This window comes from Ictidomys tridecemlineatus, chromosome 3 (genome assembly GCF_052094955.1).
Source record: "Ictidomys tridecemlineatus isolate mIctTri1 chromosome 3, mIctTri1.hap1, whole genome shotgun sequence".
Classification (NCBI taxonomy): domain Eukaryota; kingdom Metazoa; phylum Chordata; class Mammalia; order Rodentia; family Sciuridae; genus Ictidomys; species Ictidomys tridecemlineatus.
Window position 1 is genome coordinate 18,152,366 of NC_135479.1, and position 26,377 is coordinate 18,178,742.

At 43.4% G+C, this 26,377-nt stretch overlaps 1 protein-coding gene across 6 annotated transcripts in view; it reads right to left on the reverse strand.

Moving 5' to 3' along the window:
• Dbf4b (DBF4B-CDC7 kinase regulatory subunit) overlaps nt 1–22,919 on the reverse strand; it is a 24,960-nt gene extending 2,041 nt beyond the window's left edge. Inside the window, exons 1-12 of one of the 6 annotated variants that reach the window (XM_040268691.2) lie at nt 22,660–22,919; nt 22,094–22,156; nt 16,425–16,579; nt 11,355–11,540; nt 10,430–10,480; nt 9,620–9,707; nt 8,560–8,633; nt 6,667–6,703; nt 5,200–5,245; nt 2,920–3,036; nt 965–1,073; nt 691–815 (exon numbers count right to left, since the gene is read on the reverse strand). In XM_040268691.2, coding sequence (XP_040124625.2) covers nt 691–815; nt 965–1,073; nt 2,920–3,036; nt 5,200–5,245; nt 6,667–6,703; nt 8,560–8,633; nt 9,620–9,707; nt 10,430–10,480; nt 11,355–11,540; nt 16,425–16,579; nt 22,094–22,156; nt 22,660–22,720 — 1,112 coding nt within the window. In that variant the 5' untranslated portion in view covers nt 22,721–22,919. The other 5 variants (XM_040268690.2, XM_040268693.2, XM_040268694.2 and 2 more) reach the window with 5 other exon arrangements.
• Nucleotides 22,920–26,377: the final 3,458 nt, after the last annotated feature.

Below are 26,377 nucleotides of genomic sequence, written 5' to 3' on the forward strand. Positions count from 1 at the left end.
AATACCCAGTGAGCGCAGGTTCAGCTCCAGAACAGGCAACAAGATGGGAACCTCTTGGGCTGGGGCTGAGGACAGGGCAAGTGGCCTCTTCTGGGTTTAGTGCTGAAGAGAGCTGCCTCTCTGGGAAAGGCCTCTCTTGGTCTGATACTGTGGAGCAGCCAATGATGTGTGCTCCTCTTGGCTTTGTGGCCTGTGGTTGGGGCTGACCAGAGGAACAGGGTAGAGGCTCTTCTACTGAATGACTTCATAGAGGAGGCTGTGCCCTTTGGTAGGTGCAGACAGTAGCAGAACCTGGCTGTCCAAGCTGAACCTGGGTGAGAAGTGAAGCCACAGCTCCAGGCGGGAGAGGGTCTACCCTTGGTGGGTAGCTGGAGAAGCTGGGCTCAATGAGTCTGGGAATCTCCACCAAACCCCAGGCAATCCTTCTTTCTGAGAGTAACTTCCACAGAGGGAGAAGGACCTTGCTCACTACCTTCCAGAGGAACTCAGGAACTATGTCCACTTCTAGCTAACCAGAACTGCTCACTCTCTACTGTGCCAATGGCCACCCCTAAAACAAATAGGATAGAGGATGGTGGAAAGGTGAGGAAAATATTATAGACTGGTCCTGCCAACTTGAGGGTTCCTTCCCAGCTGGGGAGGGCAACAGGAGAGAGAAAATGCAGGTGTGTCTGCAGCTATGGCACTCACCTGGGGAGGCTGGCCTGGGAAGGGACTTCTATAAAGCTGTGGCTGAGCTGGGCGATGATCCGATCAACTTCTGCATATGAACGGGCTTCTAGGGCAAAGGCTTGGTGCTGGGCACTTTGAAGATGCTGTCCAGGGCAAGAGATGGCAGAGGGCATTAGACAAGTTTGGAAAGGGACGAGAGGAACTTCCAGCCAGCCTCAATGGAGGACATGCAAGGTGGAGACTGCAGGCTGGGCGCTCTCAGAACAATGTGGGGAATGGGGAAGCGGCTCACCACTTGCAGATCCTCAAAGGCCCCCCGGCAGCACTCGCAATAGCCCTTCCTCCTCCTGGGCATGGTGCACACAGCTGACTGAACACTTGGCTCTTGGTCCTTAAGTTCTCTGTGAAAGATATAGGGTGGGGGAAAAGAGGTCACTACTAGGGTCCCCAGGGGAGGAGCTGCTGCTCAAGGCCTAGAGCTCAGGTGAGGGAGGGGAAGGACCAAGATGGCCAAGGGGCCAAGCAGGCACAATGGGCAAATTTGTCCTACCCTCGGTGCTAGTTGTCCAAGGGTTGCAGGAGAGGCAACAAGGAAGGTGAAGCCTCTGTGTGGGTAGCCTCTCTCTCCCTCTTCTTTTATTTGGGAGTACTGGGGATTGAACTCAGGCACTCAACCACTGAGCCACATCCCCAGCCCTATTTTTAATTTTATTTAGAGACAGGGTCTCACTGAGTTGCTTAGTGCCTCACTTTTGCTGAGGCTGGCTTTGAATTTGCAATCTTCCTGCCTCAGTCTCCCAAGCTGCTGGGATTACAGGTGTGTACCACTGCGCCCAAGTGTGCAGCCTCTCTTATCTGTCTTCTCGGCACCCACATCTCTGAAACCACAGGTGAGAATAAGTAGGGACAGCAGAGGCCATCACTAGAATAGTTTGTAGGAAAAATGAAAAAAAAAAAAAAAAAAAGAAGAAGAAATTCAAACACACACACACACACACACACACACACACACACACAGAGCACCCTGATGTCCTATCTGACCCAATCCTCTGCCCAGGGAGATACCGAAGTTTCAATGCCTCACTGTCTTCCCTTTATGGCCTCCCAGCTCCTCTGCAACCCCCAGGTCATACCAAGCTTAGCTACCCTGTTTTGTCTGAGCCACCTCCTAACTGGCTCTCCTGGTATCCGTTGTACCTTCCAGGAAAAGAATGAAGACATTTGGGACTTACCCTCAGGCCATTCTCTCCCAGTTCCTGCCTCCATCTACTGCCACATTCCTTTTTCCCCTCTCATTTGCACTATGTCCTGACCCACAGCCTCTGTCTATGAGAAGCTCACAGGCTGTCCATGATCCCAGGAGCTTTTGGGCTGAGACAGCCCATGAACTAGCCCTTGGCTCAGAAGTTAGAGAGCATCTGAGAAAACAGCTAGTCCACCACATGAGCTGAATTCTTTTTCCACTTTGGTCAGTGAAGTTCAAACTCTCTAACATCTGTGGAATATGAACATAAACAAGGCTACAAGCCGCCATGGCCATACAATGTAGAGTCCCTTTGGTCTCATTCCTAGTTATTCCTTGTGTTTAGCCTAACAGGACTCAAACTTTGATGTGCACTGATAACACCTGGAAACTTCTAGGAATGCAGCTTTTGGGGCTCAATGATCAGAGATTTTGATTCTATAGTTGTGGACTTGAGTCTAGGAACCATCTGTCTCATATACACATACATATGTGATCAGAGATATTAAAAACACCCATGTTTTTTGTCATATTAGGGGTTAAATCCAGGGGTCATCTACCACTGGGCTACACCTCTAGGCCTTTTTATTTTAAGACAGGGTCTTATAAAATTACCCAGGCCAATCTCAAACTTGTGATCTCCTGCCTTAGTGTTTGGAGTCACTGGCAAGTGCCACAGGCATATGCTACCACTCCCAGAGAGAACCCGCACTTTTCAATGGCACCATAGGGGCACTCTCATAATGGTGGTCTACAGATCTGAGTTTGAGAAACCAGTCTATTGCCTTCTGGACACTTAAGTTAAATTCCTTAGTAGAGATGAAGAACACCAAATAAAATGGATGAATACTCCCAGTGCCTCTCTTCTCTGGGCTAAGTTCCCAGAATAGACTTTGCCAAAGGTGCAAACAGATGGCCATTCCCAAATCTGACCAGCAGGGCCCTGAGGGGGAGGACTTTGGCCTGTCACCAGTCCTTGGTACTCAGGAATCAAAAAGACCTACCTGGTACAGTGTGAGCTGCCCGGGGTTGTCAGGGTCTCAAAGGGACTTGCATCTTTGGGTCCCAGAAAAGAAATTTCAGGAAAGGATTTAAACTGATGGTGGAAAGGACGAAACTTCCTGAAACACAAAAAACTTCCACTTTGACTATAGCGGGAAAGGGAGACGATGAGGAAGGGGGCTAGCCTCTCTACGGAATTCTAATCCTGACATTTTCTAAGTTCTAAAATAGAACTCTTACCAGCCTTTCTAGGTAAAATTAGTACCATTAACTATGCTGTCTCTGTCTTCCTTTTCTTCTCTTTGTGGTAAAGAGGATTGAAATTAGGACCTTGTATACGCTAGGCAAGTGCTCTACCACTGAGCTGCCTCCCCAGCTGTTTGTACTTTGTCGGTGTCTTGCCAAGTTGTCCAGGCTGGCCTCAAACTTAACAATCCTCTTGCCTCCGTCTCTAGAGTAGCTGGGATTGTGTGCAATGCCTCGCATTCCTCTACTTTCCCAATGTGTACATACTCATGCTTGTTTGAATCTTATAAGCACCCTTTGGGCTGAATGGAATAAGTGGTCTTATCCAATTTGACAGAAGAAAGGAAACCCAAAAGGCTCTGTGACTTGCTCAAGAGCTCATGACTAGTAAGTGGCCAAGACCGGACTACAAACCTCCACTACAGATTCCTGGGCTGGTTCTTCCCATTCTGCCTCTTGCCCCTTCAACTTTCACGGACTTTAACCTGGCAGAACCTACATGGAAGAATGTTTAAGTCATAGCAGTGATTTTTCCGTTCTGTGAAGGGAAGTGTTTTTTGCACTAGGAGGGTCCTTGGCACCATTTGAGGGCTTGTGTTCTGAACAAAAAACAGAGGTGCAAATGAAGATTCTGGATAGCCAGACCTATACGGAGGGTTCTGGCAGTTTGCCTGAAGTTGAAGACATTTAGGTGCTTGCAATCCTGGCACCTCTCTTTCCCCTTAACACTTTCTGCTTAGGAGGTTTCATGTTGGTCAGGCAAACAGGCTTTGAAAAGCTACTGCTTCAAAACAGCACATGAAAAGAATCACCAGAAACTTCAGTTCTGCTTGAATTTCTTCTCTGGTCTGTGATGCTGGGAACACACAAGCTATGTAACCCCTCTGGTGACAGTGATATGACCTGTGCCTGCCATGTACAGTACCAGTACCAAGGCAGCGGCAGAATCTCAGACACTGCATCTGAGTTCCTTGTGTTTATCTTGTGGTGCAGGGGCTGAAGAGCACGTGCTTCACTCCACTAGAACTGGAGAGAATGCCTTCCGTGTGCCTTTGGGCCACCAAAGCCAATCCTACTGTCTGCAGACACTAAGAAGGGAATGTAGGCCCATTGAGAAGATGGGCTTGGAGCTCTGGGAGTGCCCTGCTTGAGGCTAAAGGACCCAGAAAGTTCTGGTCCCAGTAGTCCCTGTTGTGCACAAATGGTCTTTTTTTCCTTTAAATCTTTTTAAAAAAAGGAAATAACTATTGATTCACGTGGACTTTTGTCCTAGTATCAAAGACACTGATAACCAAGGTGGCTGCCAAAGGCTCATCAGGTTAACATTATCAAGGTGATCCTCCTGCTCTAGGTAAGGAGACATCACAGTGGACAGAGGGCAAAGTAAAGGGGACCAATTAGGGCAGTCAGGGACCCTGGCTGTAATTTCCTAGCAAAGTGGCTGTACAAGTCCCTGGCTTCTCTGACCTCAGTTTTCCCTCTAGGAAAGAATGGATTTATGCTGTTTCTCACTCAGGGCTGTCATGAGATATGTGCCTGAAAAGGGCCTTTCAAAGCCAAACTGAAAGCCTTTATCATGTACGAGGTGGTCTGACAAGGGAATCCCCAGTGCCACCTCATGCATTTATACTTCAGCCAAGATGTCGTGGACTGTACTAGCACTGTGACTGGACCAGAAATGAATCGACATTAAGTGTCAGCACACACCCAGCAAGGAGCAGCAATAATGAGCCAGGATGGGACACAAGGAGCTCATAAAAGGAGAGTATTAAATGAAGGTAATTCACACACAGGATCATTAACCTCTGACTCATCTCCAAGAGGAGTATCAACTGCATAATGCCACCCTCAGAGGCTCCCCTTGGTCTGTGTGAGACTTCTCTTCGACAGTGGAAGAAAGCAAATTGTGGGGAAGATGAAGATGCAGGGTTGAGGCACTCCATGTCCACATGTCAGCTTGGGTCCCCTGAGTACCTCTCCCTCCTCCTCTCTGCAGGCCTGGGAAGGGGGAAGAGGAGAGAGGAGGTTCTACTTACATGCTCACATCTTCGATTTTGAGGAATGGTGCCTTTAGTCTGGCCACTGGAAGGGGAAGAAGCACACATTAGCTCTCTGCCTGCCTTAAAGCACAGCCCACACCACACACACAGGAAATGCTCCAAGAGGCAAGGCTCTGCCAAAGCCTAAGAGCCTGTGCCTTTCCATTTGGCAGAGGTGAGCACCCCTCCCATCTCTTCCAGCCTCTCTTGGGGAGAGTGAGTTGCACTAGCGGAGGCTGCAGAGTAACTGCAGCACTAGCTGCGTCCTCCCTCAGCAGGACCTCCTGTGTGCATGTTCTGGAGGCTGTCACCCACCAAGGGTACCACGACCATTAGAAACATTGCTGGTGGAAGAGACCTAGGCCCTTCTGATTTCTGCTAAATACAGAGTTATGGTCCACAAAGTTCCTAGACCTTGGTTCTTGGTATCTCAGAATCCTAAGGGACCTGAAAACTCCCCATAATCTTCATGAGGATTATGGGAGGGAGCAAAGGGGAAGAGGGATAAAGTATGTTCAGTGATCTCAAGTTCCTGAAAAAAAAAAAATAGGGGCAAGGGGTGCTGATAAGACAAATTCCGAGTCAGGTGACCCACCCCTCTCCTCTATTATGCTAGTTATTGTACAACTTACAAAATCAGTTGGGCACTATGAACCTCTCTATCTTCCCACCGTGACTAGGAGTCCTGTCGGAGGTGTAGTCTAGGCAGGCTGGAAGCCCAGGAAGACCTAACAGCCACAGATTCCCTCGGGAGGCCGGTACCTCAGAATTCCTAACCCCTCTGGAAGCCATCCTAGCACCTAAGCAAAGCAGCCTTTTCTCCTTGGGCTGCAGCTCCCATTAATTACTTTCTGGGGACAATTTCTTGTCTTTCTAATTAACAGACAATGATTAAAACCAATTCCCCTACAGACTTCCTTGATTTTCGAGCATGAGGAAGTGCCAAGTGACTTTTCTTAGCTCCTTCTTGTGCAGGAATAAATGCCACTTAAAGAGCATCTTTGGGAGAAACATCCAGGGGGAGAAACTCTCCTGCTGTCCAAGAGAAGCCAGGAGACACAGTCCATCAATCTGCCTGTTTGTCAGTTTTGGGGAGTTTGGCATTTCTGAAAACGGTAGGCAGCTGTCAAACTGCCCACCCCAAACTGCTACTAAATCAGGAGAAGGATGCTGAACTTCAGTCAATGCCCAGGAACAGCCGGAGGATATAGAAGCCAAAGGGCCTGCATGGGGTCCCAACTCTCAAGGAGAAGCCCTGGCCCAGTAGCTCTGCATTTGTACCTGGGCATACCTCTCTCGCCCCAGAAATCTGAGGCCCAGGCCCTGGAAACATGAGGGGGAAACACAACCTGGACTTGCTTCCTGCCACAGAGAAGTGAACAGATGCTGCCTCAGAGGGAGTCGTGGGGAAGTGTTTATAGAAGGAGGGATTGCAATTAGATGAGGAAAAGCTACCATACTGACCTTTCCGCGTTCTTGACTCCACTCCTGGATGTGTTCCCTAAATGGAAAGGGAAAATAGGTTAAGGATGTGAGGGAGCCACGGGGGTCGAGGAACTGGGACTGGTACGCGGAGTTACTCAGTCTGTCCCACTTTGCTTCCTGCTGTTGAGAGGCTGCAGAACCCGACTCCTAGGCTGTGAGCTACAGCAGACAGGGGCACAGTGGCTCCCCCTGCCTCTCAGGGCCATGAGGAATGGAGAGTCCTCTCTGTGAATTTCAATGGCGGCTGGCTCTTTGAGGAAAAGATGCAGGACTGTGTAGAGAAGAGTTTTGGAGTCCCTCAGGCCTGGGTAGGAACTGGAGCTGCACGGCCAGTACTGTGAGGGCCATTTTCTAACCTCACAGGATGTGGCACAGATGAAACTAAAGCAAGTGAAAGCGCCAACTTAGAGGAGATGCTCACTAAAGGGCAGCTTTTATTTTCTAGGCACAGCTGCCATTTCAGGTCACCTAACAGAATGAGGACACTTGGTTTCCAGTGGCCACCTTGTGTACCCTTATTCTGTGGGCCAAAACTAACATTTAAACCAAGGTCAAATAAAGCTGATATTAAAAGCTAAATGGAGGGACTGGGGTTGTAGCTCACTGGTAGAACAGTGAGGTACAACCCCAGTTGTGATGCCTAGGTAAGGAGACATCACAGTGGACAGAGGGCAAAGAAAGGGGGACCAAGTAGGGCTGTCAGAGACCCTGGCTTCTACATGCCTGGCACGTATAAGGCACTGAGTTTAATCCTCAACACCACATAAAGATAAACAAAGATATTTTATCCATCTACAACTAAAAAATATTACAATAAAAACAAACAAACAAAAACCCTAAATGGAATAAAATAATCAGCTAAAGAGCTGGGGAAGGGAACCAGAATGAGAGATCCAGTTGGTTCATGACTGCCTGTGCTTCTGAGCCCAGGGTGGTTCCAGATACTCCTCTAGGCCACACTTTGAGGGCAAACACAAGCCAAAGAAGTCCAGCATATTCCCTTGCATATCAGCAGATTATGTAGAAATCTTATTACAAAAAACTCCAAAATATCAACAAAATAGGTTATTAAGTCAAAGCAAAGTAAAGTTAAAAAGCATTTGTATAAAGGGGGGAATTTTTGATAAACTGGCTTATATGTGCACAGAGTCCTAGAAGGACACAGAAAAACTGCTTCCACTGTTTGCCAGGGAGGCAGGTCAGTGGCTGGGGAGTAGAAGTAGGAGGACTTCACTGAATATCTTTTTGAATTTTGAACAAAAATATATCTAGCAAAAGGAAAGCCCCCAAACTCCAGCCACTTTGGATGTGGTTTGCTACAACTATTAGTTCTGCTCCTAGACGTCAGGCCATGCAAATAGATCTGCAGGTTTGATCCTTAGATTTAGGCTTGGGTGAAGACATGGCAGCTTTAAGTGAACCTGGGCTCTCTTGATGGGGTACCCAGAGTTCTAACCCTGATAAAGAAAGGAAAAATTAAACACAGAATTGGAAGACAGCTGCTATTTCATGATACAACTCCCTCCCCAGTCCATCCAGTTGTGGGCTCATTCCCAGGCCAAGAACTGTTCCTATAATGACAGCTTTGCCAGGAGGTCAAGAGCACTTGGGAATTTCTATCTAGGTCAGGATGACCAGGTGCAGTCCTTGGCCCAGGGTTGCAGTGAATGCCTTAGTGGGGTAAGTATGACACGGGACATCCACAGAGTGAGAGAAAGGGCAATGTAAAGCTGTGGACATACAGAATGAGGTGACAGAGGAGCTGCACTCCTATTACATTTTTCAGAATGGTGAGGAAACAATGGCTTAGGTGGGTCAGGGATTTACCAAGTTGTCAGAGTCCACTGAAAACCACCCGTGGGTTTGACCTACCTCCTGCTGCTTCGGTTCTTGTTTCTTTACACATGAAGAACCATGGGACAGCTGCTGCATGTGCATCATCATTTCTGCAGAGAAGACAAAGGCCATAGCAGAGGCGTAAACTTCTTAGTTATCCCTCATGGTCCCTTTCTGGGCTGGAGGACTAACTTGGTCACCTGGCCTAGTCAGCTGGATCATGCCATCCTTGTCTGCCACCTTCTGGCTACAAGTTACCTCTGCACCTCCTGACAACAGAGGTAGGGGCTGGGTCCTCTATGGCAGGAACCACCTAAACTGGCTTCATGTTTTTTTGTAGCTTTGAATATAATTCAGTTTTAGACTGCAGTGCCTTATGACTCAAAGACTGTAAAGAGTGGCATCTGTGGGGAAAATCCAGAACTTTTAGCTATGCAGGTGTGTCCTCAGGTAGAAAGCCCAGCAGGGGCTAAGGAGGCAGGAGCTTCCCTAGCACCACGAAAGGCAGAAAATGAGATCAAGTCAGGCAAGGATGACATTGCTGTGGGGTGGAGTCCCTGCCTCCACCCCAGACCAGGAACATCCTCTGCACAGCCCTTTGATTCCCTTGAAAAATCTTGGTAGCACCTAGTTGGCATCTGGAGACTGTCCTATCTAGATCAACTCCTCTATAATAGATCAGGGAAAATCCCAGACTCAGAGTGGAGCTGAGCAGGAGATCAGACTCCATAAGCCAATTATGGAACACTATTCTATTATAGACTTACCACAAGAGCAAATCGGTCATTTATAGTGTGAGGCAACCATATGGAAAAAAGAACACAGCATTTACTGTCAGACCAAACTAGGTCAGAACATGGGCCATGCTGCTCATTTTGGTGAGACTGTGGACAGTTTACCTAATCCCTCTGAGGTGCACACTCTGCTATATGCTATCCTGCTTGCCCCACACCCTCCCACTTTTATGGAGCAACATAGGAACTGAGTACGTCTGGCTTCCAATACTGGAAGCTTATGCAGCCCTGATCCCTCTAAAAGCCGACTTTCCTAAAGTCATCAATGCTTCCCTCCACAGGTGCCCAGCAGGGACCAGTACCGTCCACATGCAGGACCCTTACTCCCCAGGAGCGGGCATTGGTCAGGAGGCTGCTGCTGTTCCCACTGCCTCTTCCGCTGCTGCTCCCCTGAAATGACAGAGTAGAAACACCACAAGGACAAAGCATGATGGGACAGGCTGACATTACTGTGAGAGCCCTGGGTCACCCAAGGGGGGATTTGGATGGAGGCAGGGGAGAGAGCATACTATCCCCAAGGAAGATACCCTGTCCTCCATTCTGCGTGGCCAATCTAGGAGGACACACACTAAATGTGCCCACATGTTCTGCTCTAGCCACCTCGTGACCATGAAGGAGCATGTGTTTCTAAGAGAGCTCTGTTGGGAGGATTCTATGAGGGAAGCTCTCAGTACACCGCAAGTACACACGATGACTACAAGTGAGGTTCTCACTGACAAGCCGGAAGCTACGCTGGTTCAGTCTGGTAGCACAGTCTCCCTCATTCTGGTCAAGGTTCCCATCGTTTTTTGTCTTGAGATGAGGTCTCATTTTGTTGCCCAAGCTGGCTGGCATCAAACTGGGTTAAGCAATCCTTTGGCCTCAGTCTCCCAAGTCATTAGACTACAGTCACGTCACCATGCCTACTCATACCCATCTTTTTTTTCTTTCTCTTTTCTTTTTGCTATTTGATACTAGGAATGGAACCTAGGGTTGCTTTACCAAGGAGCTATATCCCCAGTCCTATTTATTTGAAACAGAGTCTTGCTAAGTTGCTGAGCTGGAACTCAAACTTGCTATCCTCCCAAGTTGCTGGGATTAAAGGCATAGCCACCATGCCTGGCCCAACTCACCTGCTTTGTGATGGCCTTCTGCAGAAGCTCCTTCCCTCTGCTCATAGGCACCTGACAGAAAGAAAACAAAATATGTAGGCCACAAAACATATACACAGATATTTACACATAAGCTGGTGGTAGTGTCTTAAATGTCCCTTGGAAAGTTTGGAGCAGTATCAGCTGAGGATAGGCAGAAATGAGAGTTTAGAGAACCTTTAGGAGGTAAAGATAAACCCATCTGTAAGTTTAGATCACACAGAGGTAGCTGCACCATTGGCAGCCTGAACCATAATGGTGAAAGATATTTTGAAAATATGCAAGGTCAAACTGTCACAGATGTTCTCAGACCTTTCTTTAAGAGTCTCTGGACTCTCTAGCAGATAATGTTAGCAAGTGTTTCATTTTATAAAATCTTTTCTTTACTTCTTGGAAGACTCGTCCCTCATCATGAACATCATGAACAGGGTATATTCATGGACATCTTAATCTTAGCCTAACTAAACAAAAACAAACATGCAAGTCCAGGGGTAAAAAGCCATGGTGCATATATCAAAGAGATGGCATGTGTATTGTCCCAACTGTTGGAGGTTCATACATGAGAACAATGAAAAAGGGAATGCTGCATCCTGGGTGTACTCCTGCCCAAGCCAGGCCAATTCCAACAAGTCCTCTCTGCTTTATAGAGGACGTTCCTCTGGTTTCTGAACTTGTGACTCTGAAGTCCTCATAAAGGGTGACATAGAGCATAGAGGGATAGCATGAGGATGGAGCATTGCTGAGGTGTTTAGATTCAGAACTGTGATAAAATATTATCAGTCTCTGAATTCAAATGAAATTAAATTAAACCAGCTAAAACTCAAACTAGAGCCTACCTAAAAGGGTTTACCAACGCCTACTTGCTTTTTTTGTGGACCACGTCTTCCCTATCCCATGAGGTTCTTACCGAGTGCACAGGTTTCTGTGAAGGCCTGGAATGGTTGCCTTTAGGACTGGCTACAGAGGATGTTTCCACTTTGACCTCGCTGGGGCTGGGGCAGCCTCTGTGGCCTGTCTCACCACTTTCTGCCTTTGCTTCTCTGCGGCTGGACACGATGTAACTTACTTCTTTGCTCAGAAAACCCTCAATTACCTGAAACCAGATCACAGAAGTGGCTGAAAACCAAAAAGCAGATGTAGAATTGTCAATATCAAGAAGCTGGAAAAGGAAATCTTGGCTGCCAGAAGTTCCAGAATCAATGTCTTTAAATAGACTAAATGCACCTCTGCAACGAGTCCCCAAGAAAACATCATTATGAAATAAAATATATATATTATATATCCCTCCAGGAACTGCTGTTCCTGACCCAGGCCATAGGCTTTGAGTTCTTTCTCTGGTCTGAGTTTGCACACACACACTGGAGGTGCTGTGCAAGAAAAGAGTAGCTTGGTTTGGCCATGATTTTTTCTGTGTAAGACACACTGGGGCATCCAAATGCTGCTGTTATCTTGACCATAATACAAAAAGGAGCATAAAAAGTGAAACAAAAAAGGGTTTGACTGACACTCAGCTATAATATAGGTATCTGCTCACCTTAACCAGACTACAAACCTCTTGTGAGCACTGACTTATCTTGGTATCCCAGGAACTCAGCACAGTACCTGAAGCATACTGACATTTAACTTGCCTTTGTGGGAACATAACAGAAATAAACACTGAATGGGCAGATACTTAGACCAACACTCTGGGGAATAAAGAAAACTGCTCTGTACATTTGTTGATTTCTGGGCTAATCACTATGGCAAATTTCGAGCTATCAACTAAACACCTACAAATGAGGAGCTGGGAAGAGATAAAGTTTGGAACCACCGTGATGGTTACACAACAGTATAAGGGTAATGATGCCAATGAACTCTATACACTTCAAAATGGCTAAAATGGCCAAGAATGGTAGCAGACACCTGTAATCCCAGTGTCATGAGAGGCTGCAGGATCACAAGTTCAAGGCCAATGTTGGCAACTTAAGAGATCCTTTCTCAAAATCAAAACAAGGCGGGGGTGGATATGGGGGATGACAGAAATGTAATAGTGGTAGAGTGCTTCTGGGTTCAATCCCTAGTAAAAACAAAAACAAAACCAAAATGGTTAAAAATGACATTTTTTAAAAATTTGTGGGCTGGAGTTGTGGCTCAGTGGTAGAGTGCTCGCCCATCATGAGTGAGGCACTGGTTTGATCCTCAGCACCACATAAATGTACAATAAAGATATTGTGTCCATCTAAAAAACTTCAAAAAAATTGTTTTTTGGTTGTAGCTGGACAGCATGCATTTATTTGTTTAGTTTTTTATGTGGTGCTGAGGATTGACTCCAGTGCCTCACACATGCTAAGCAAGTGCTCTGCCACTGGGCTACAGCCCCAGCCCTAAAATGGCATTTTTTAAAAATAAATTTTCCACAATTTTAAAAATCTTTATAGTTTGAAAGAGTACATCTATCTTCCTCGTTATGGCAAAAAGAAGTATTGGAGGATAGGAGCACAGCAATGTTTATCTTCCATAAATTGCTCAATGGCCAATGTTCCTCCCACCTCAGCATACCCGTTACTTTGAATGTGACTTTGTTGTTCCTTCCATTAGGAGGTGGCGCCTACTTTTTTTTTTTTTGGTACGGGGGAATGAGCCCAGGTATGCTTAACCACTGAACCACATCTCCAGGCTTTTTAATTTTTTATTTACAGACATGATCTTGCCAAATTGTTTAGGGTCTCATAAGATTGCTGAGGTTGGCTCTGAACTCATGATCCTCCTGCCTCAGCCTCCGGAGCTGCTGGGATTATAGGTATGCACCACTGTGCCCAACTGGAGCCTACTTTTTTACCTCTTAAATCTGACACATTGACCAATAGAATGTGGCTAATGTAATATATAAAAATTTTAGAATGCAGGCTTTGAGAGGCCTTGTAGCCCCCCACTTCACTTTCTGGGAAGGGTGCCATGTATCCACTGTGTAAACCAGCTAGTCTAGCTTTCTATAAATACACACAATGCTATAGATGTGTTCAATGTAAATAAGAAGGTAAGAAGTTTCTCATACATTGTACAAAAAGTTAGAGAGTGCCAGATATGTGATGGAAATCACTTTGGTCCTTCAGCCCAGCTGACCCTCCAGCTGAATGCAGCTACAGGAGTGAGCCCCAATGAAACCATTAAACTATGCAGCCATCCACATAACAATGCAAATACTAACATATTGCTTTTGTGTGTTTGTTTGTTTATTTTTGTGATGCTGGAGATTGAACCCAGGGACTTGTACATAGGAGGCAACTTTACCAACTGAGCTATATCTCCAGCCCCTAAAGTATTGTTTTTAAGCCCAAGTTCTGATGTGTTTTTTTATGTGGCAGGAGCTAAAAGAGACTAAAGTTCATGCCTTTTTTTTTTTTTTTGGTACTGGTGATTGAACCCAGGGCACTTAACACTGAGCCACATCCCCAGCCCTTTTTTGTATTTTATTCAGAGACAGGGTCTCACCGAGTTGCTCAGGTTGGCTTTGAACTCGTGATCCTCCTGCCTCAGCCTACCAAACCACTGGGATTGTAGGTGTGTGCCACCATTCCCAGCCTAAAAGTAAGTAATATAATTATGGGCCAGTTTAGGCATGATCCTTATTCTATTATCTGCCCTGAGTTTCTGTATTGCTAAGTTACTGGTTTGTTTGATAGCAAAGAGCCTCCGCATTTGAAACATATTCATGCGGGGCTGGGGATGTGGCTCAAGCAGTAGCGCGCTCGCCTGGAATGTGTGCGGCCTGGGTTCGATCCTCAGCACCACATACCAACAAAGATGTTGTGTCTGCCGAGAACTAAAAAAATAATAAATAAATATTAAAAATTCTCTCTCTCTCTCTCTCTCTCCTCTCTCACTCTATCTTTAAAAAAAAAAAAAAGAAACATATTCATGCAGTTTCCTCAGTTATGATTTTCTTTTGGGTTGAGCATTATCACACTATTTCCTAGACATAAGAGATATGTAGTGTCAATCTATTACTAAAATTACCTTATGATATATACTTTTAAGATATTTTAATAGATTCAACCAAAATTGTTCACCAGTGTCATTTCTAAGAGCTCAAAATTAGAAATAATCTAAATGTTTATTAGGTAGCTATTAAATAAATCAACAATCCACTCAAAAATATTATACTGTAGGCCATGCACAGTGTTGTAAACCCATAACCCTAATGACTCAGGAGACTGAGGCAGGAGGATTGTGAGTTCAAAGCGAGTCTCAGCAAATGGTGAGGTGCTAAGCAACTCATCGAGACCCTGCTTCTAAATAAAATACAAAATAGAAAATAGGGCTGGGGATGTGACTCATTGGTCGAGTGCCCCTGAGTTCAATCCCTGGTAACCCCCTCAAAAAAAACCCCAAAATTATACTGTATAACATTACAAATAATGTGTACTTAGGCAATAAAGACAGGAAAATGCCAATGCTTTAAAGTTATGGATTAAAAAGTTGGTAATCAAAAATATAATCCGGGCTGGTGTTGTGGCTTAGTGGTAGAGCACTCCACCAAGCACAGGTGAGGCACTGGGTTTGATTCTCAACACCACATAAATATAATCATAGCTGCTAGTACATGCCTATAATCACAGCAACTTGGGAGGCTGAGGCAGAAGAATCACAAGTTTGAAGTCAGCCTCAGCATCTTAGCAAGGCCATAAGCCACTGAGTGAGACCCTGTCTCAAAATTAAAAATAAAAAGGGCAGGGGATGTTGCTCACTGGTTAAGTGCCATAGGTTCAATCTCAGTACTCAAAGACAACCAAATCAAAATACACACACACACACACACACACACACACACAATCATGATCATAACTATATAGAAAATGAGCTTAAGAAAACAATGGCAGAACAAGGACCGAAAGTAGAGTGTTTACCCAGGGCCAGGGACCAGGGGTATGCAGAGAGACTGATATTAAATGTGGGGCTTCTTTTTTATTTTACTTATTTATTTTTTAGTTATAGGTGGACACATATCTTTATTTTATTTTATGAGGATCAAACCCAGTGCCTTATGCATGCTAGGTGAGTGCTCTACCTCTGAGCCACAACCCCAGCCCCGGGGCTTCTATTCTGGGGTGCTGAAAATGTTCTAAAATTGACTATGGGATAACATGATTTGAACACCCCTGTGAATACAGTTGTCCCCAAGTATCTATGGGGAGTTGGTACCAAGACCCTAGATGTAAAATGGCACAGTCTTTGCATATGACTTATGCACATACTTCCATATACTTTAAATTATCTCTAGATTATTTGTAATACCTAACGTATTGTAAATGCCACATAGTTGTTAGTATATTGATTAGGGAATAATGGCAAAAGAAAAGTTTGCATAGACACAATTTTTAAAAAATATCAATGTGCAGTTGGTTGAATCCATGGATGAGGAGCTCATGAATATGGAGGACTGACATACCAAAAACCACTAAACCAAAGCCGGGCGTGGTGGCACATGCTTGTAATCCCAGCAGATTACAGCCACTCAGTGAGACCCTGTCTCTAAATAAAATACAGAATAGGGCTGGGGATGTGGCTCAGGTTGAGTGCCCCTGAGTTCAATCCCTGGTACCAAAAACCAAAAAACAAAACAAAACCCCCACTAAGCTGTGCCCATTTTTATTTTTATTTTTGGTACCCTGAGGTACCAAAACCACTGAGCCACATCCCTAATTCTTTTTATTTTTTATTTCGAGACAGAGTTTCACTAAGTTATGTAGGACCTTGCTAAATTGTTCAGGCTGACCTTGAATTTGTAATCCTCCTGCCTCAGGCTCCCGAGTCACTGGGATTATAGGCATGCACCCAGCTGTGTACTTCAAATGAGTGAATTTTATGGTATGTGAATTATTTCTTAAGAAAGCCTTTAAGGGAGGAAGAGAGAGGGAAGAATAAAAATCCCTCACCAGCTCCTGACTAGTCACCCACAAAAGATCACGGGATCACCGGAGAGAAACGGCTTACGTACCCCACCCAGCTGCTGGATGGCTCCCGTCAAAAGCTGGAGATTCTTGCCAGCAGGCAGATCCAAGTAAAAGGACTTTCCAGAAAATGGCTGTTTCCTAGCACCTCGTGAGCTTTTCTGGTATTTTCCCAGACAACTGGAGATGCCCAGCCGAGCCCCTAAAAAAACAACAAAGAGGAGCACAGTAAGAAGTTTGGGGTAAGAAAGAGTTCCTCAGTGACAACCCTCAGTGATAGTCCAGTCTGTGCGCTATGCCTTGTGCTAGGCTCTGGGAACACAGAGACACCTTCAAAGCTAGTGTACTTAGCTTCAAGAAACTTAGATGTGGAAAAACCAGAGCTCTTACACTCTGCTGGTGGAAATGCAAAATGGTGCAGTCACTGTGAAAAAAAGAGTTTGACACTTTCCCAAAATGTTCAACACAGAGTTAACACGTAATGAAGCAATTCTATTCCAAGATATGTACCCAAGAGAAAAACACATCTAGATAAAAATTATGCACAAATGTTCATAACAGTATTATTTATGAGAGCCAAAAAGTGGGAACAATTCAAATATAAATGAATAAACAAACTGTAGTATATCCATACAATGGAATACTACTTAGCAATAAAAAAGAATAAAGTATTGATACATGGTACAAAATGGATGACCCTCAAAAATGTGCTAAGTGAGGAAAATTAGACACAAATATTATATATTGATTCCAATGACATGAAATGTTCTGAAAATGCAAATATATATGGAAAAGGTAGATTAGTGTTTACTCAGGTCTGGGAGTAGGAATAAGGAATGACTGCAAAAGGGCATGATGTTCTTTTGGGGATGACGAAAATGTTCTCAAATTAGATTTTAGTCCTAACTATACGACTCTGAAAATTAACTAAAGAGCCACAGAGAGTAACACTCCATTTGTGTACAATATGAATTTTATTTATACCTCAACATAGCTTTAAAATAAAAACCCAGAGAAATACTCTTAAGAATTGTGCACTTTGGAGGGCTGGGGATATATCTCAGTTGGTATAGAATTTGCCTTGCATGCACAAGGCCCTGGGTTAATCCCCAACACCCCCCCCCAAAAAAAAAAAAAAAGAACTGTGAGACTGCAAACTGCTGCAACCACTTTGGAAAGCAGTTTGGAGATACCTTAGAAAACTTGGAATAGGACCACCATTTGACCCAGCTATCCCACTCCTTGGCAATATCCCCAAAGGACTCAAATCAGCATACTACAGTGATACAGCCACATCACAATGTTTATAGCAGCTCAATTCACAATAGCTAAACTATGGAACCAACCTAGATATCCTTCAACAGATGAATGGATAAAGAAAATGTGGTACACATATACAATAGAATATTACTCAGCCCTAAAGAAAAATGAAATGACGGCATTGCAGGTAAATGGATGGACTAGAGAATATCATGCTAAATGAAATAAGCTAATCCCCAAAAAACAAAGGCTGACTGTTTTCTCTGATCAGTGGACACTGATCCATAGTTGGGGGTGGTGGATAGGGAAGAATGAAGGAACTTTGGATTGTGCAGAAGGGAGTGAGGGATGGGGTGGGGCTGTGGGGATGGAAGGATAGTAGAATGGGACAGACATTATTACCCTATATACATGTATTACACTACTTGTGTGACTCTGCACCATGTACAGCCAGAGGAATGAGAAGTTGTGCTCCATTTGTGTATAATGTGTCAAAATGCATTTTACTGTCATGTATGACTAATTAGAACAAATTTTAAAAAATAGGAGACCAATAGACCCGAAGAAGGGGATCAGGGGAGGGAGGGGAGGGAAAGGGGAGGCACTGGGGAATGAAATTGATCAAATTTTTAAAAATTAGAATTGTACACTTTATTGTATATAAATTTTCATCAAAAGAAAAAACTATATACAAATATGGAATTCTAATCAATTAAATGCATGCTAAGCCACTTAGAGGAACATGTACTAAGGTCTAAAAGTTACTTGAAATTCATGAGGAAAAAAAAAATTGGATAGGAGCTGGGGGCTTACCTCAGTGGCACAGTGCTTGCTAACGTGTGTGAGGCCCTGGGTTCCATCCCCAGCCTGCCACCACCAGGTTCAATAAAGGGAAGATAAGATGAATGGGAATGTGATAAAACAAACATGTTAAAATGGCAACAAGAAACTTTAAGCTGTGTGCCTACGAGAGCTCCTTTTAAAATTCTTTAGATTGCTGCAGGTTTGAAAATTTTCATAATGCAATGTTAAAACTTGAAGAAATCTTAAAACATTCCCTAACTATATAATGCCTTTAATCCTATAGAAGCCTCACATATTAAACCAATTTCCTTAAACTGAAATATTACCCAGTTCTTTATATTCTTAAAATTAACAAGTAGTTATCAACACCACCATTATTAATTCCATTAAAAATTCCAATAATTAAAAAAAAATCCTAATAATAAAATCACTCAAATCATTAAACACTCAAGTCTCAGGAAAATCTTCAGTAATAAGATAATAGTAGTAATAGGAAAATATATTTAAATATATATGGATAGATTGATAGATAGGGCTGGGAATGTAGCTCAGTGGTTAAGCACATCTGGGTTTAATCTTCAGTACCAAAAGACAAAGACACACACACACACACACACACACACACACACACACACACACACACACTCCAACACTGAGCTATATCTCCAGTACTTTTTTTTTTTTTTTTTACATCAGGGCCTCACCAAGTTGCCAAAGCTGGCCTCAAACTTTCAATCCTCCCATGTCAGCCTTCTGAGTCACTGGGATTATAGGCATGCACCACTGCACCTGGCAAAAAGCCATATCTGAAACTATATATATATATAATATATATATTTTTTTTTAAAGAGAGAGTGAGAGAGGAGAGAGAGAGAGATAGAGAGAGAATTTTTAATATTTATTTTTTAGTTATCGGCGGACACAACATCTTTGTTGGTATGTGGTGCTGAGGATCGAACCCGGGCCGCATGCATGCCAGGCAAGCGCGCTACCGCTTGAGCCACATCCCCAGCCCCTGAAACTATATATTGAAAAGACACGTCACATACTTGAAAAACTTAACCCAGAATAGCTAATACTAATACACAGTCTAGTAAATTGGAATTTAAAATGAGGGGTTTTGAATATTTTAAAGTTATTTTATTTATTATTACCATTCGCTGTTTTCGAGATGGGAGTCTTACTTATGTTATCTAGGCTAGTCCTAAACTCCTGGGCTCACGTGGTCTTCCTGCCTCATTCTCCTGAGTAGCTGGGAATATATGTGCTTGCCAACACAACCAGGCTTTGACAATTTTTAAAAAGCTACCTGGCTTGGTTTGTTTTTGATGTTATTTTACATTATAGCTTGTAAATAAACAGTATTACTCAAAATAGTCAAATACACCCTTCAAGTAATGAATAAATAAAATGTAGTTATATCTGTACAATGGAATGTTATTTAATGTCAAAAGGGAATTACATGGGGCTGGAAGTGTTATTTAGTGGTGGAGCACACGCTTAATATACAAATGGCCCTAGGTTGGTCTGATGCCCAGAATTTAAAGAAAAAATGATACAGTGATTCATGGTACAATTGGATGACTGTGAAAACATATTGCTAAGTGAAAGAAATCAGTCACAAAAGAGTATATATTATGTGATTCCATTTATATGATAATGCCCAGAAGAAGCAAACTTATAGAGACAGAAAGGAGATTAGCAGATATCTAGGCTTGGGAGATTAGGAGAAAATTGGGAATGATTTTAGTAGGTGTGGGCTCCTTTTTGGGGTGATAAAAATATTCTAAACTTGGACTTTGGTGATGGCTGCACAACTCTATGAATATACTAAAAGCCACAGAGTTGTACACTTTATAGTGGGTAAAATGTGTGACATGTGGGCCATATCTCAATAAAACTATTATGAAAAAATTTAACCCTCCATATCTGCAAAGTCTCAAGGTATCTCTTAAAGTAGTCAACAGTAACTACAGTGGAGAAATCTGGCAGATACCACTTTGATTGTGTGATTAAAGTCAATGTGACCAAAAATGAGACTCACGTGCCTCCTGACACATATCGAAAAGGGCACAATATCAAATACCAAAATGCGTAGTCCAAACTGAGGGTTGTTCAGTTGTGCTTCAAAAGAACTGAGGTCATTTAGACAAAGAAAGAAGGACAAATTCTTCTTAGGAGACTAAGTTTTTATGACAGCCAAAACAACGTATGATCTTGGATTGGATCTTAAACCAGAAAAAGGACACTGGGGGACAAGTCAGTTGTAAAATATGAATAAGGGGGGTAGAGAGCTTGCTTAGAATGCTTGAGGCCCTAGGTTTGATTCTCAATGACATAAACATACAAAAAGAAATACAGAGGATAGGGAAAGAAGTGTCAAGAACAGCAGAGGCATTTGTAAAGGGGGAATAAACAATGTAGGGTGGAAAATACTTAAAGAGGAAATAATGTTTCAGACTTCTGAATAAATATATAGGGTGAATAAAGAACTTCTGTTCTCGTCCCAGACCTCACCAAACACATACACACACACACACACACAACAACAACAACAAAAAAAAAAAAAAGAGAGAGAGAGAGAGAGAGAGAGAGAGAGAGAGAAAAGAAAAAGAAAAAGAAAGAAAGAAAAAATCTGTATAAAGACACTAGCAAGGGGCTGGGGTTGTGGCTCAGCAGTAGAGCACTCAACTCACACGTGAAACCCTGGGTTCAATCCTCAGCATCACATAAAAAAAATAAATAAGTGAAGGTGTTTGTGTTCAACTACAACTTAAAAAAAAAAAAAAGACACTGGCAAGAAAAGATGCTATAAAATTTTGGAAATTGGAAAGTAGATGGGTGAGTAAAACCAGACAGGAAGACCAGCAGGAGCCAGATCCTAAGCCAATAAGAAACAGCTAATTAGGGACGAAAAGTCTTGAAATTAGGGGGACCAATACAGGAGAATGCTAGAATGAAACAGTGAGCTAAAAAGAGAATTATTTGAAAACCTTTAAAAGGAATAGTTACCTTCTCAAAACCTCTCTTAGGCCCAGCAGAAGGCTACAGCCATGATTTTAACAGGATTAGGGTTAGGGCATCTAGTTTTTGCAAAATGAAAATACTGTGATTACTCAAGGATTTTAATACAAGAGTGATATAAAGATATTCTCAGGCATATAAGCCTCAGAAAGTTTATGACACAGAATTCCCTTTTGAAAATACTCTTGGAGAAGGATCTCCAGCAAAAAGAGAACGAGATCCAAAAGTAAGTAACATGATATGAGAAGGATGAATAAAGTAACTTATTCAAATGTATTATTACTTAAAATGTAACAATCAAGAACTAAAAGTAAGAGATGCTGAAAGAAACAGGAGAAAAGGTATGCAGGGGTAATTATGTGTTAAAAAAACACTTTAACTGGGTATCTATGTAAAGTTTATTGATAAAATAACCATGAATATGGGCTTAATAAATTACTCCATAAATTTTACCATCAATTCCTAAATGATCTATGACACCATCACCCCTACCCACTCCCCCCACACGCACACAAAACCACTAAGTAATTAGAAGACTCCAACAGGGATAAAATTTCTCCTTCCAGGAGGCCCTGAGGCAAGGGTAGTAACTGTGACCCTGCACCCTCATTTTTGACTGGTTACCCACCTGGGTCCCTAACAGGGAGCCTACTCTCAGCCATGGAACTCTCCAGCCGGAGGTATCTGTCGCCTGAGAAAGGACAAAACAGCAGCAGCTCAACTCTCTTCCCCAGGCTTCCATCTTCCATCCCTCCTTCTCCCACCCGGGCCTCCGCCTCCCAAACTCCACACCCTTGGACACCGCGACTTCTTTCGGACCCACATTCCATCTCAACTCCCCCGCCTCCTTAAGGCTCTGGTCCCTCAGTCCCTCCGCCCCCTCCGCCACATTCTGCTCCCCCAATTCCCAAGACCTCTTGGCCATTCCTTGCACATCTCAATTCCCGTCCCTCCTTCTCGGCTCTTTCCCTACAGTCTCTCAGCCCCCTTTCCACCTCTGCTGCCTCAACGCCAGTACCCTGCTCTCCAGCAAACCCCTCCTGGGCTCCTCCACGCTCCTCAGTTTCAGCACGGATCCATTCAATTCCTAAACCCATTTCCCGATCCCGTACCTTTTCAACTCTTATGACCCCTGCCGCCTTCCTTCTTACCCCTTTCTCCCCTTCCCGGCATCCGTACCCTTTCCCCGCTCACACATCAAATCTCGGCTCCTTATCGGCCTCCGTACACGGGCCTCAAGGTCTCTGTTTTGCATTCGCAGGGCCCTCGGGCTCTTTGAGACTCCTGAATCCCGTCGTTTCAGTGCAACTACAAGCGCCCTTCGCCGCGGCTTCGGTTTAAATTTCCTGCCGGCTCCGCCTCCCAGTGCAATAGCCGCAAATTTGCCCTACGGTGTCCCTAGGAGGACAATATTAATCGGGCCTATCCTTCCTTTCCCACTTCTACAACCACTTCGCCTTCTGCTCCAGGCTCTGAAGCTAGCTTTTCAGAGCTCGCGGTTTCATTGGCTGGAGGACTTTGCGCCCTAATGGCCGGCAAGCTGGGATCTAATGGAAGCATTTTACTGATTCTTCACACTGTCTGGTTTGAAATTTCTAGGAGTTCGAATAATAAATAACAGAATAATCCTAAGATTTATAGACTTTTGCAGTTTACCTAAAAGTTTCATATACAGCATTTCGTCTTCCCACCTTTGTTCCCCTTCTTTTCTCCATTCTCTGACAAAAAAACTAACAGGTTATCTCCATTTGCCATTTGTTGTTCAATAATGTAGCACTCACCTCCCCCACCCCCATCCGCCGCACTTTTTGGGAAGGATACTGGGGGTTGAACCCAGGGCTGTTCTACCACTAACCTATATTCCCAGCCCTTCAGCCCTCTTTTTAATTTTATTTTTTTGGATAGCATCTCACCAAGTTGCTGAACTTGAACTTGTGATCCTCCTGCCTCAGGCTCCGGAGTTGCTGAGATTATAGGTGTGCGTCACCAGCCATGATTTTTTTTCCAATTTATTTTTTAGTTTTAGGTGGACACAATATCTTTATTTTATTTTTATGAGGTGCTGAGGATCGAACCAAGTGCCCCAGGCATGCTAGGTGAGCACTCACCACTGAGTCACAACCCCAGCACACTTCCTGCCCCCCCCCCGGATTTTTTAAATTTTTAAAATTACATTTTGATCCTCACCTCTCCACTTAAACCGTGCATGTTCTGGTCCACTGAATTCCATCTTTCCAAATGCTATGGTCACACTTCTATCTTCATTGTGTCCAACTTCTAAAACATGGACTATTTTCTCCTTGAAATACTTTCTTCTCTTTGTTTTGATGATACAGCACTCCACTGGTTTTCACCTTACTTCAAAGGTTTTCACCTTACTTCAATCCTTTTCAAGCTCTCTTTGTTGGATTCAACGCCACTGATCTTCTATACTTGTTGGAGTGCTCTAAAGATTTGTCCTTTAGTCTTCTTCCTTATCTCCTTAGGAGATCTCCAATTGTATATGCTAATGTCCCCAGAATGTATGCCTCTAACTCTGATCTCTCCTCAGCTCCTTGATACAGAAGGCTCAATTCTTGTCTCCCTTGCCAATGCAGTAACAGGGACAAGGTTTTGAGAAAAAGTAAAATATTTTATTGATTTGCTAGCAAAGAAACATAGGACTCCTGTTCCAAAAGCTCCTGGTCAGGGGGAACACAGGACTTTAGAATAATACAGGGGCCTGTCATGGTGATGTGTGCCAGAAGGCTGGGAGGCTAAGGCAGAAGGATCAAAGTCAGCCTCTGCAAAAGTGAGATACTAAGCAACTCAGTAAGACCCTGTCTCTACATAAAATACAAAATAGGGCTGGGGATGTGGCTCAGTAGTCTAGTGACCCTGAGTTCACTGGTACCCCTAAAAAAAGAATAATACAAGAGCTGGGATCCAAATACTAACAGTATATATGATTAATTAGTGTCCACTGGGTGTCCATGAGATGTTGCTACATTTCCCAGATTTGGATTCTTTATTCTTGTGGGTAGTGACAATCTTCTGTGTTGTGAAGGACACTATAGCTTATCCTGGAACAGGAAGAATGTTAAGCTTGTTTCCCCTGCTGTCAGGAAAGGGATGAAGAAGAAGAAGAAAGAAGAAGAAAAAATGTCAGTTTTAAAATAAGCCACCAGAAGTCAAGCAAAAAGCTTTATACTCAAGGCACAAAGTGGACCCCTGATACACCAAGATATCCAGATGTACATATTCAGGAGTCTGTGAAATAATTTAAAAATTTGGATGTCTAACAGGCACCTCATGCTTAACATCTTCAAAATTAAACACTTGTTTCATTCTCTTTAAAAAAAAAAAACAAAACTAATTTTTTCCCAGTCTTCATCTCACTAAATGTCATTGTCATTCACCAAGTTGCTCAAACCAAACACCTAAGTTATCTTTCAGTACTTTCCCATAAGTTCATCCCTACTCCAGAAACAGATCCTACTAACTCTGACTCGTAAGTATATTTTGAATCAGACCAATGGTGCCACCCTAATTTAAGGTACATTTCTTGCCTAAAGTACTTCCTAACATTACTTCTACTCTTGAGTAGCTTCCTGCTGTCTCCAGTATAATCCATTTTCCATTCAACAACCAGAATAATATTTTTCAAACATCATTGTAGTGGCAACCCCTCCTCCACAGGAAATCTTAATTAAACTTCTCCAGAAATTTTCACCATAATTGATCTTAGGACTATCAGCAAAAGAATCTCTACAAAAGAGTTCAATGTAGTTAAACTTCTTATTTCCTGTTACTCTATCTTATTTAGCCACCGGTCTGAAAGAGATCAGCACTCCAGCTGCTGAACACCTCTTTATTAATTTTTTCAAAAACATTTATAAATGTTGATGAACTATCATTTTATATATATATAATGATAGTAAATGATAGTTCATCAACATTTATATATGTAAAACAATTTGTAAAGGTTTTCAAGGGAAGTGTGTCTGTGAATGCAGAGTGTGATAAGAAAAACAGATTCTTTTAACTAGGCCTCTGGCCTTGGGCCTGAGCTTCACAGATAAGTTTACATTTCAAAGATAGAGAAGAGATTACTAATTGGGCTCCCTGGTAACAGCTGGCAGGGGGAGGAAAGAAAGGGGAGAAGAAGTTGTCCCCTCCTCAGGTGTTTTCCTTGAAGGGTTAACTTGCCCAGATAGTGAAAGAAAAAGCTGCTTTTGTGTGAACTTCCACAGACTGAACTTCTGGGCCCCCTCCCCTTACATGCGGGGTATAAAGTTCTGAAACAGCCTGAACTTGGGGTTTGGGGGCATTAATTGATTACAGCGAAAGCTATACCTTCTGAACCTGGCTGCCGCCAAATAAAAGTGTTTCCTGCTATCTTCGGTGCCCTGCCTCCTCTGTACTCTTCTACACCATGATAAATGTGTTTATAGCACATACACATGGTAGGTATCCCTTCCAGTGGGGTCCCTCCCTTCAAGAAAAGTACACATTCTAGCCCTTACAAACAAAATTGTGGCCAAGTGAATTGCATTGACTCTTGGAAAAAGAAAAAACAAAACAAACAAATGACCGAAAAAACAAATTTAAAAAAACACAGGTGCTGGGATGTAACTCAGTGGTAGAGTGCTTGCCTAGCATGTGTGAGGCACTGGGTTTGATTCTCAGCACCACATAAAAATAAATAAATAAAACAAAGGTATTGTATAAGAAAAAATTAAAAACACATTATTTCCCAGTAAATGCTTTAACCAGGCGTGGTGGCGCATGCCTGTTATCCCAGCAGCTCAGGAGGCTGAGACAGAGGATCATGGGTTCAAAGCCAGCCTCAGCAAAAGTGAGGCATTAAGTAACTCAGTGAGACCCTGTCTCTAAATAAAAATACAAAATAGGGCTGGGGATGTGGCTCAGT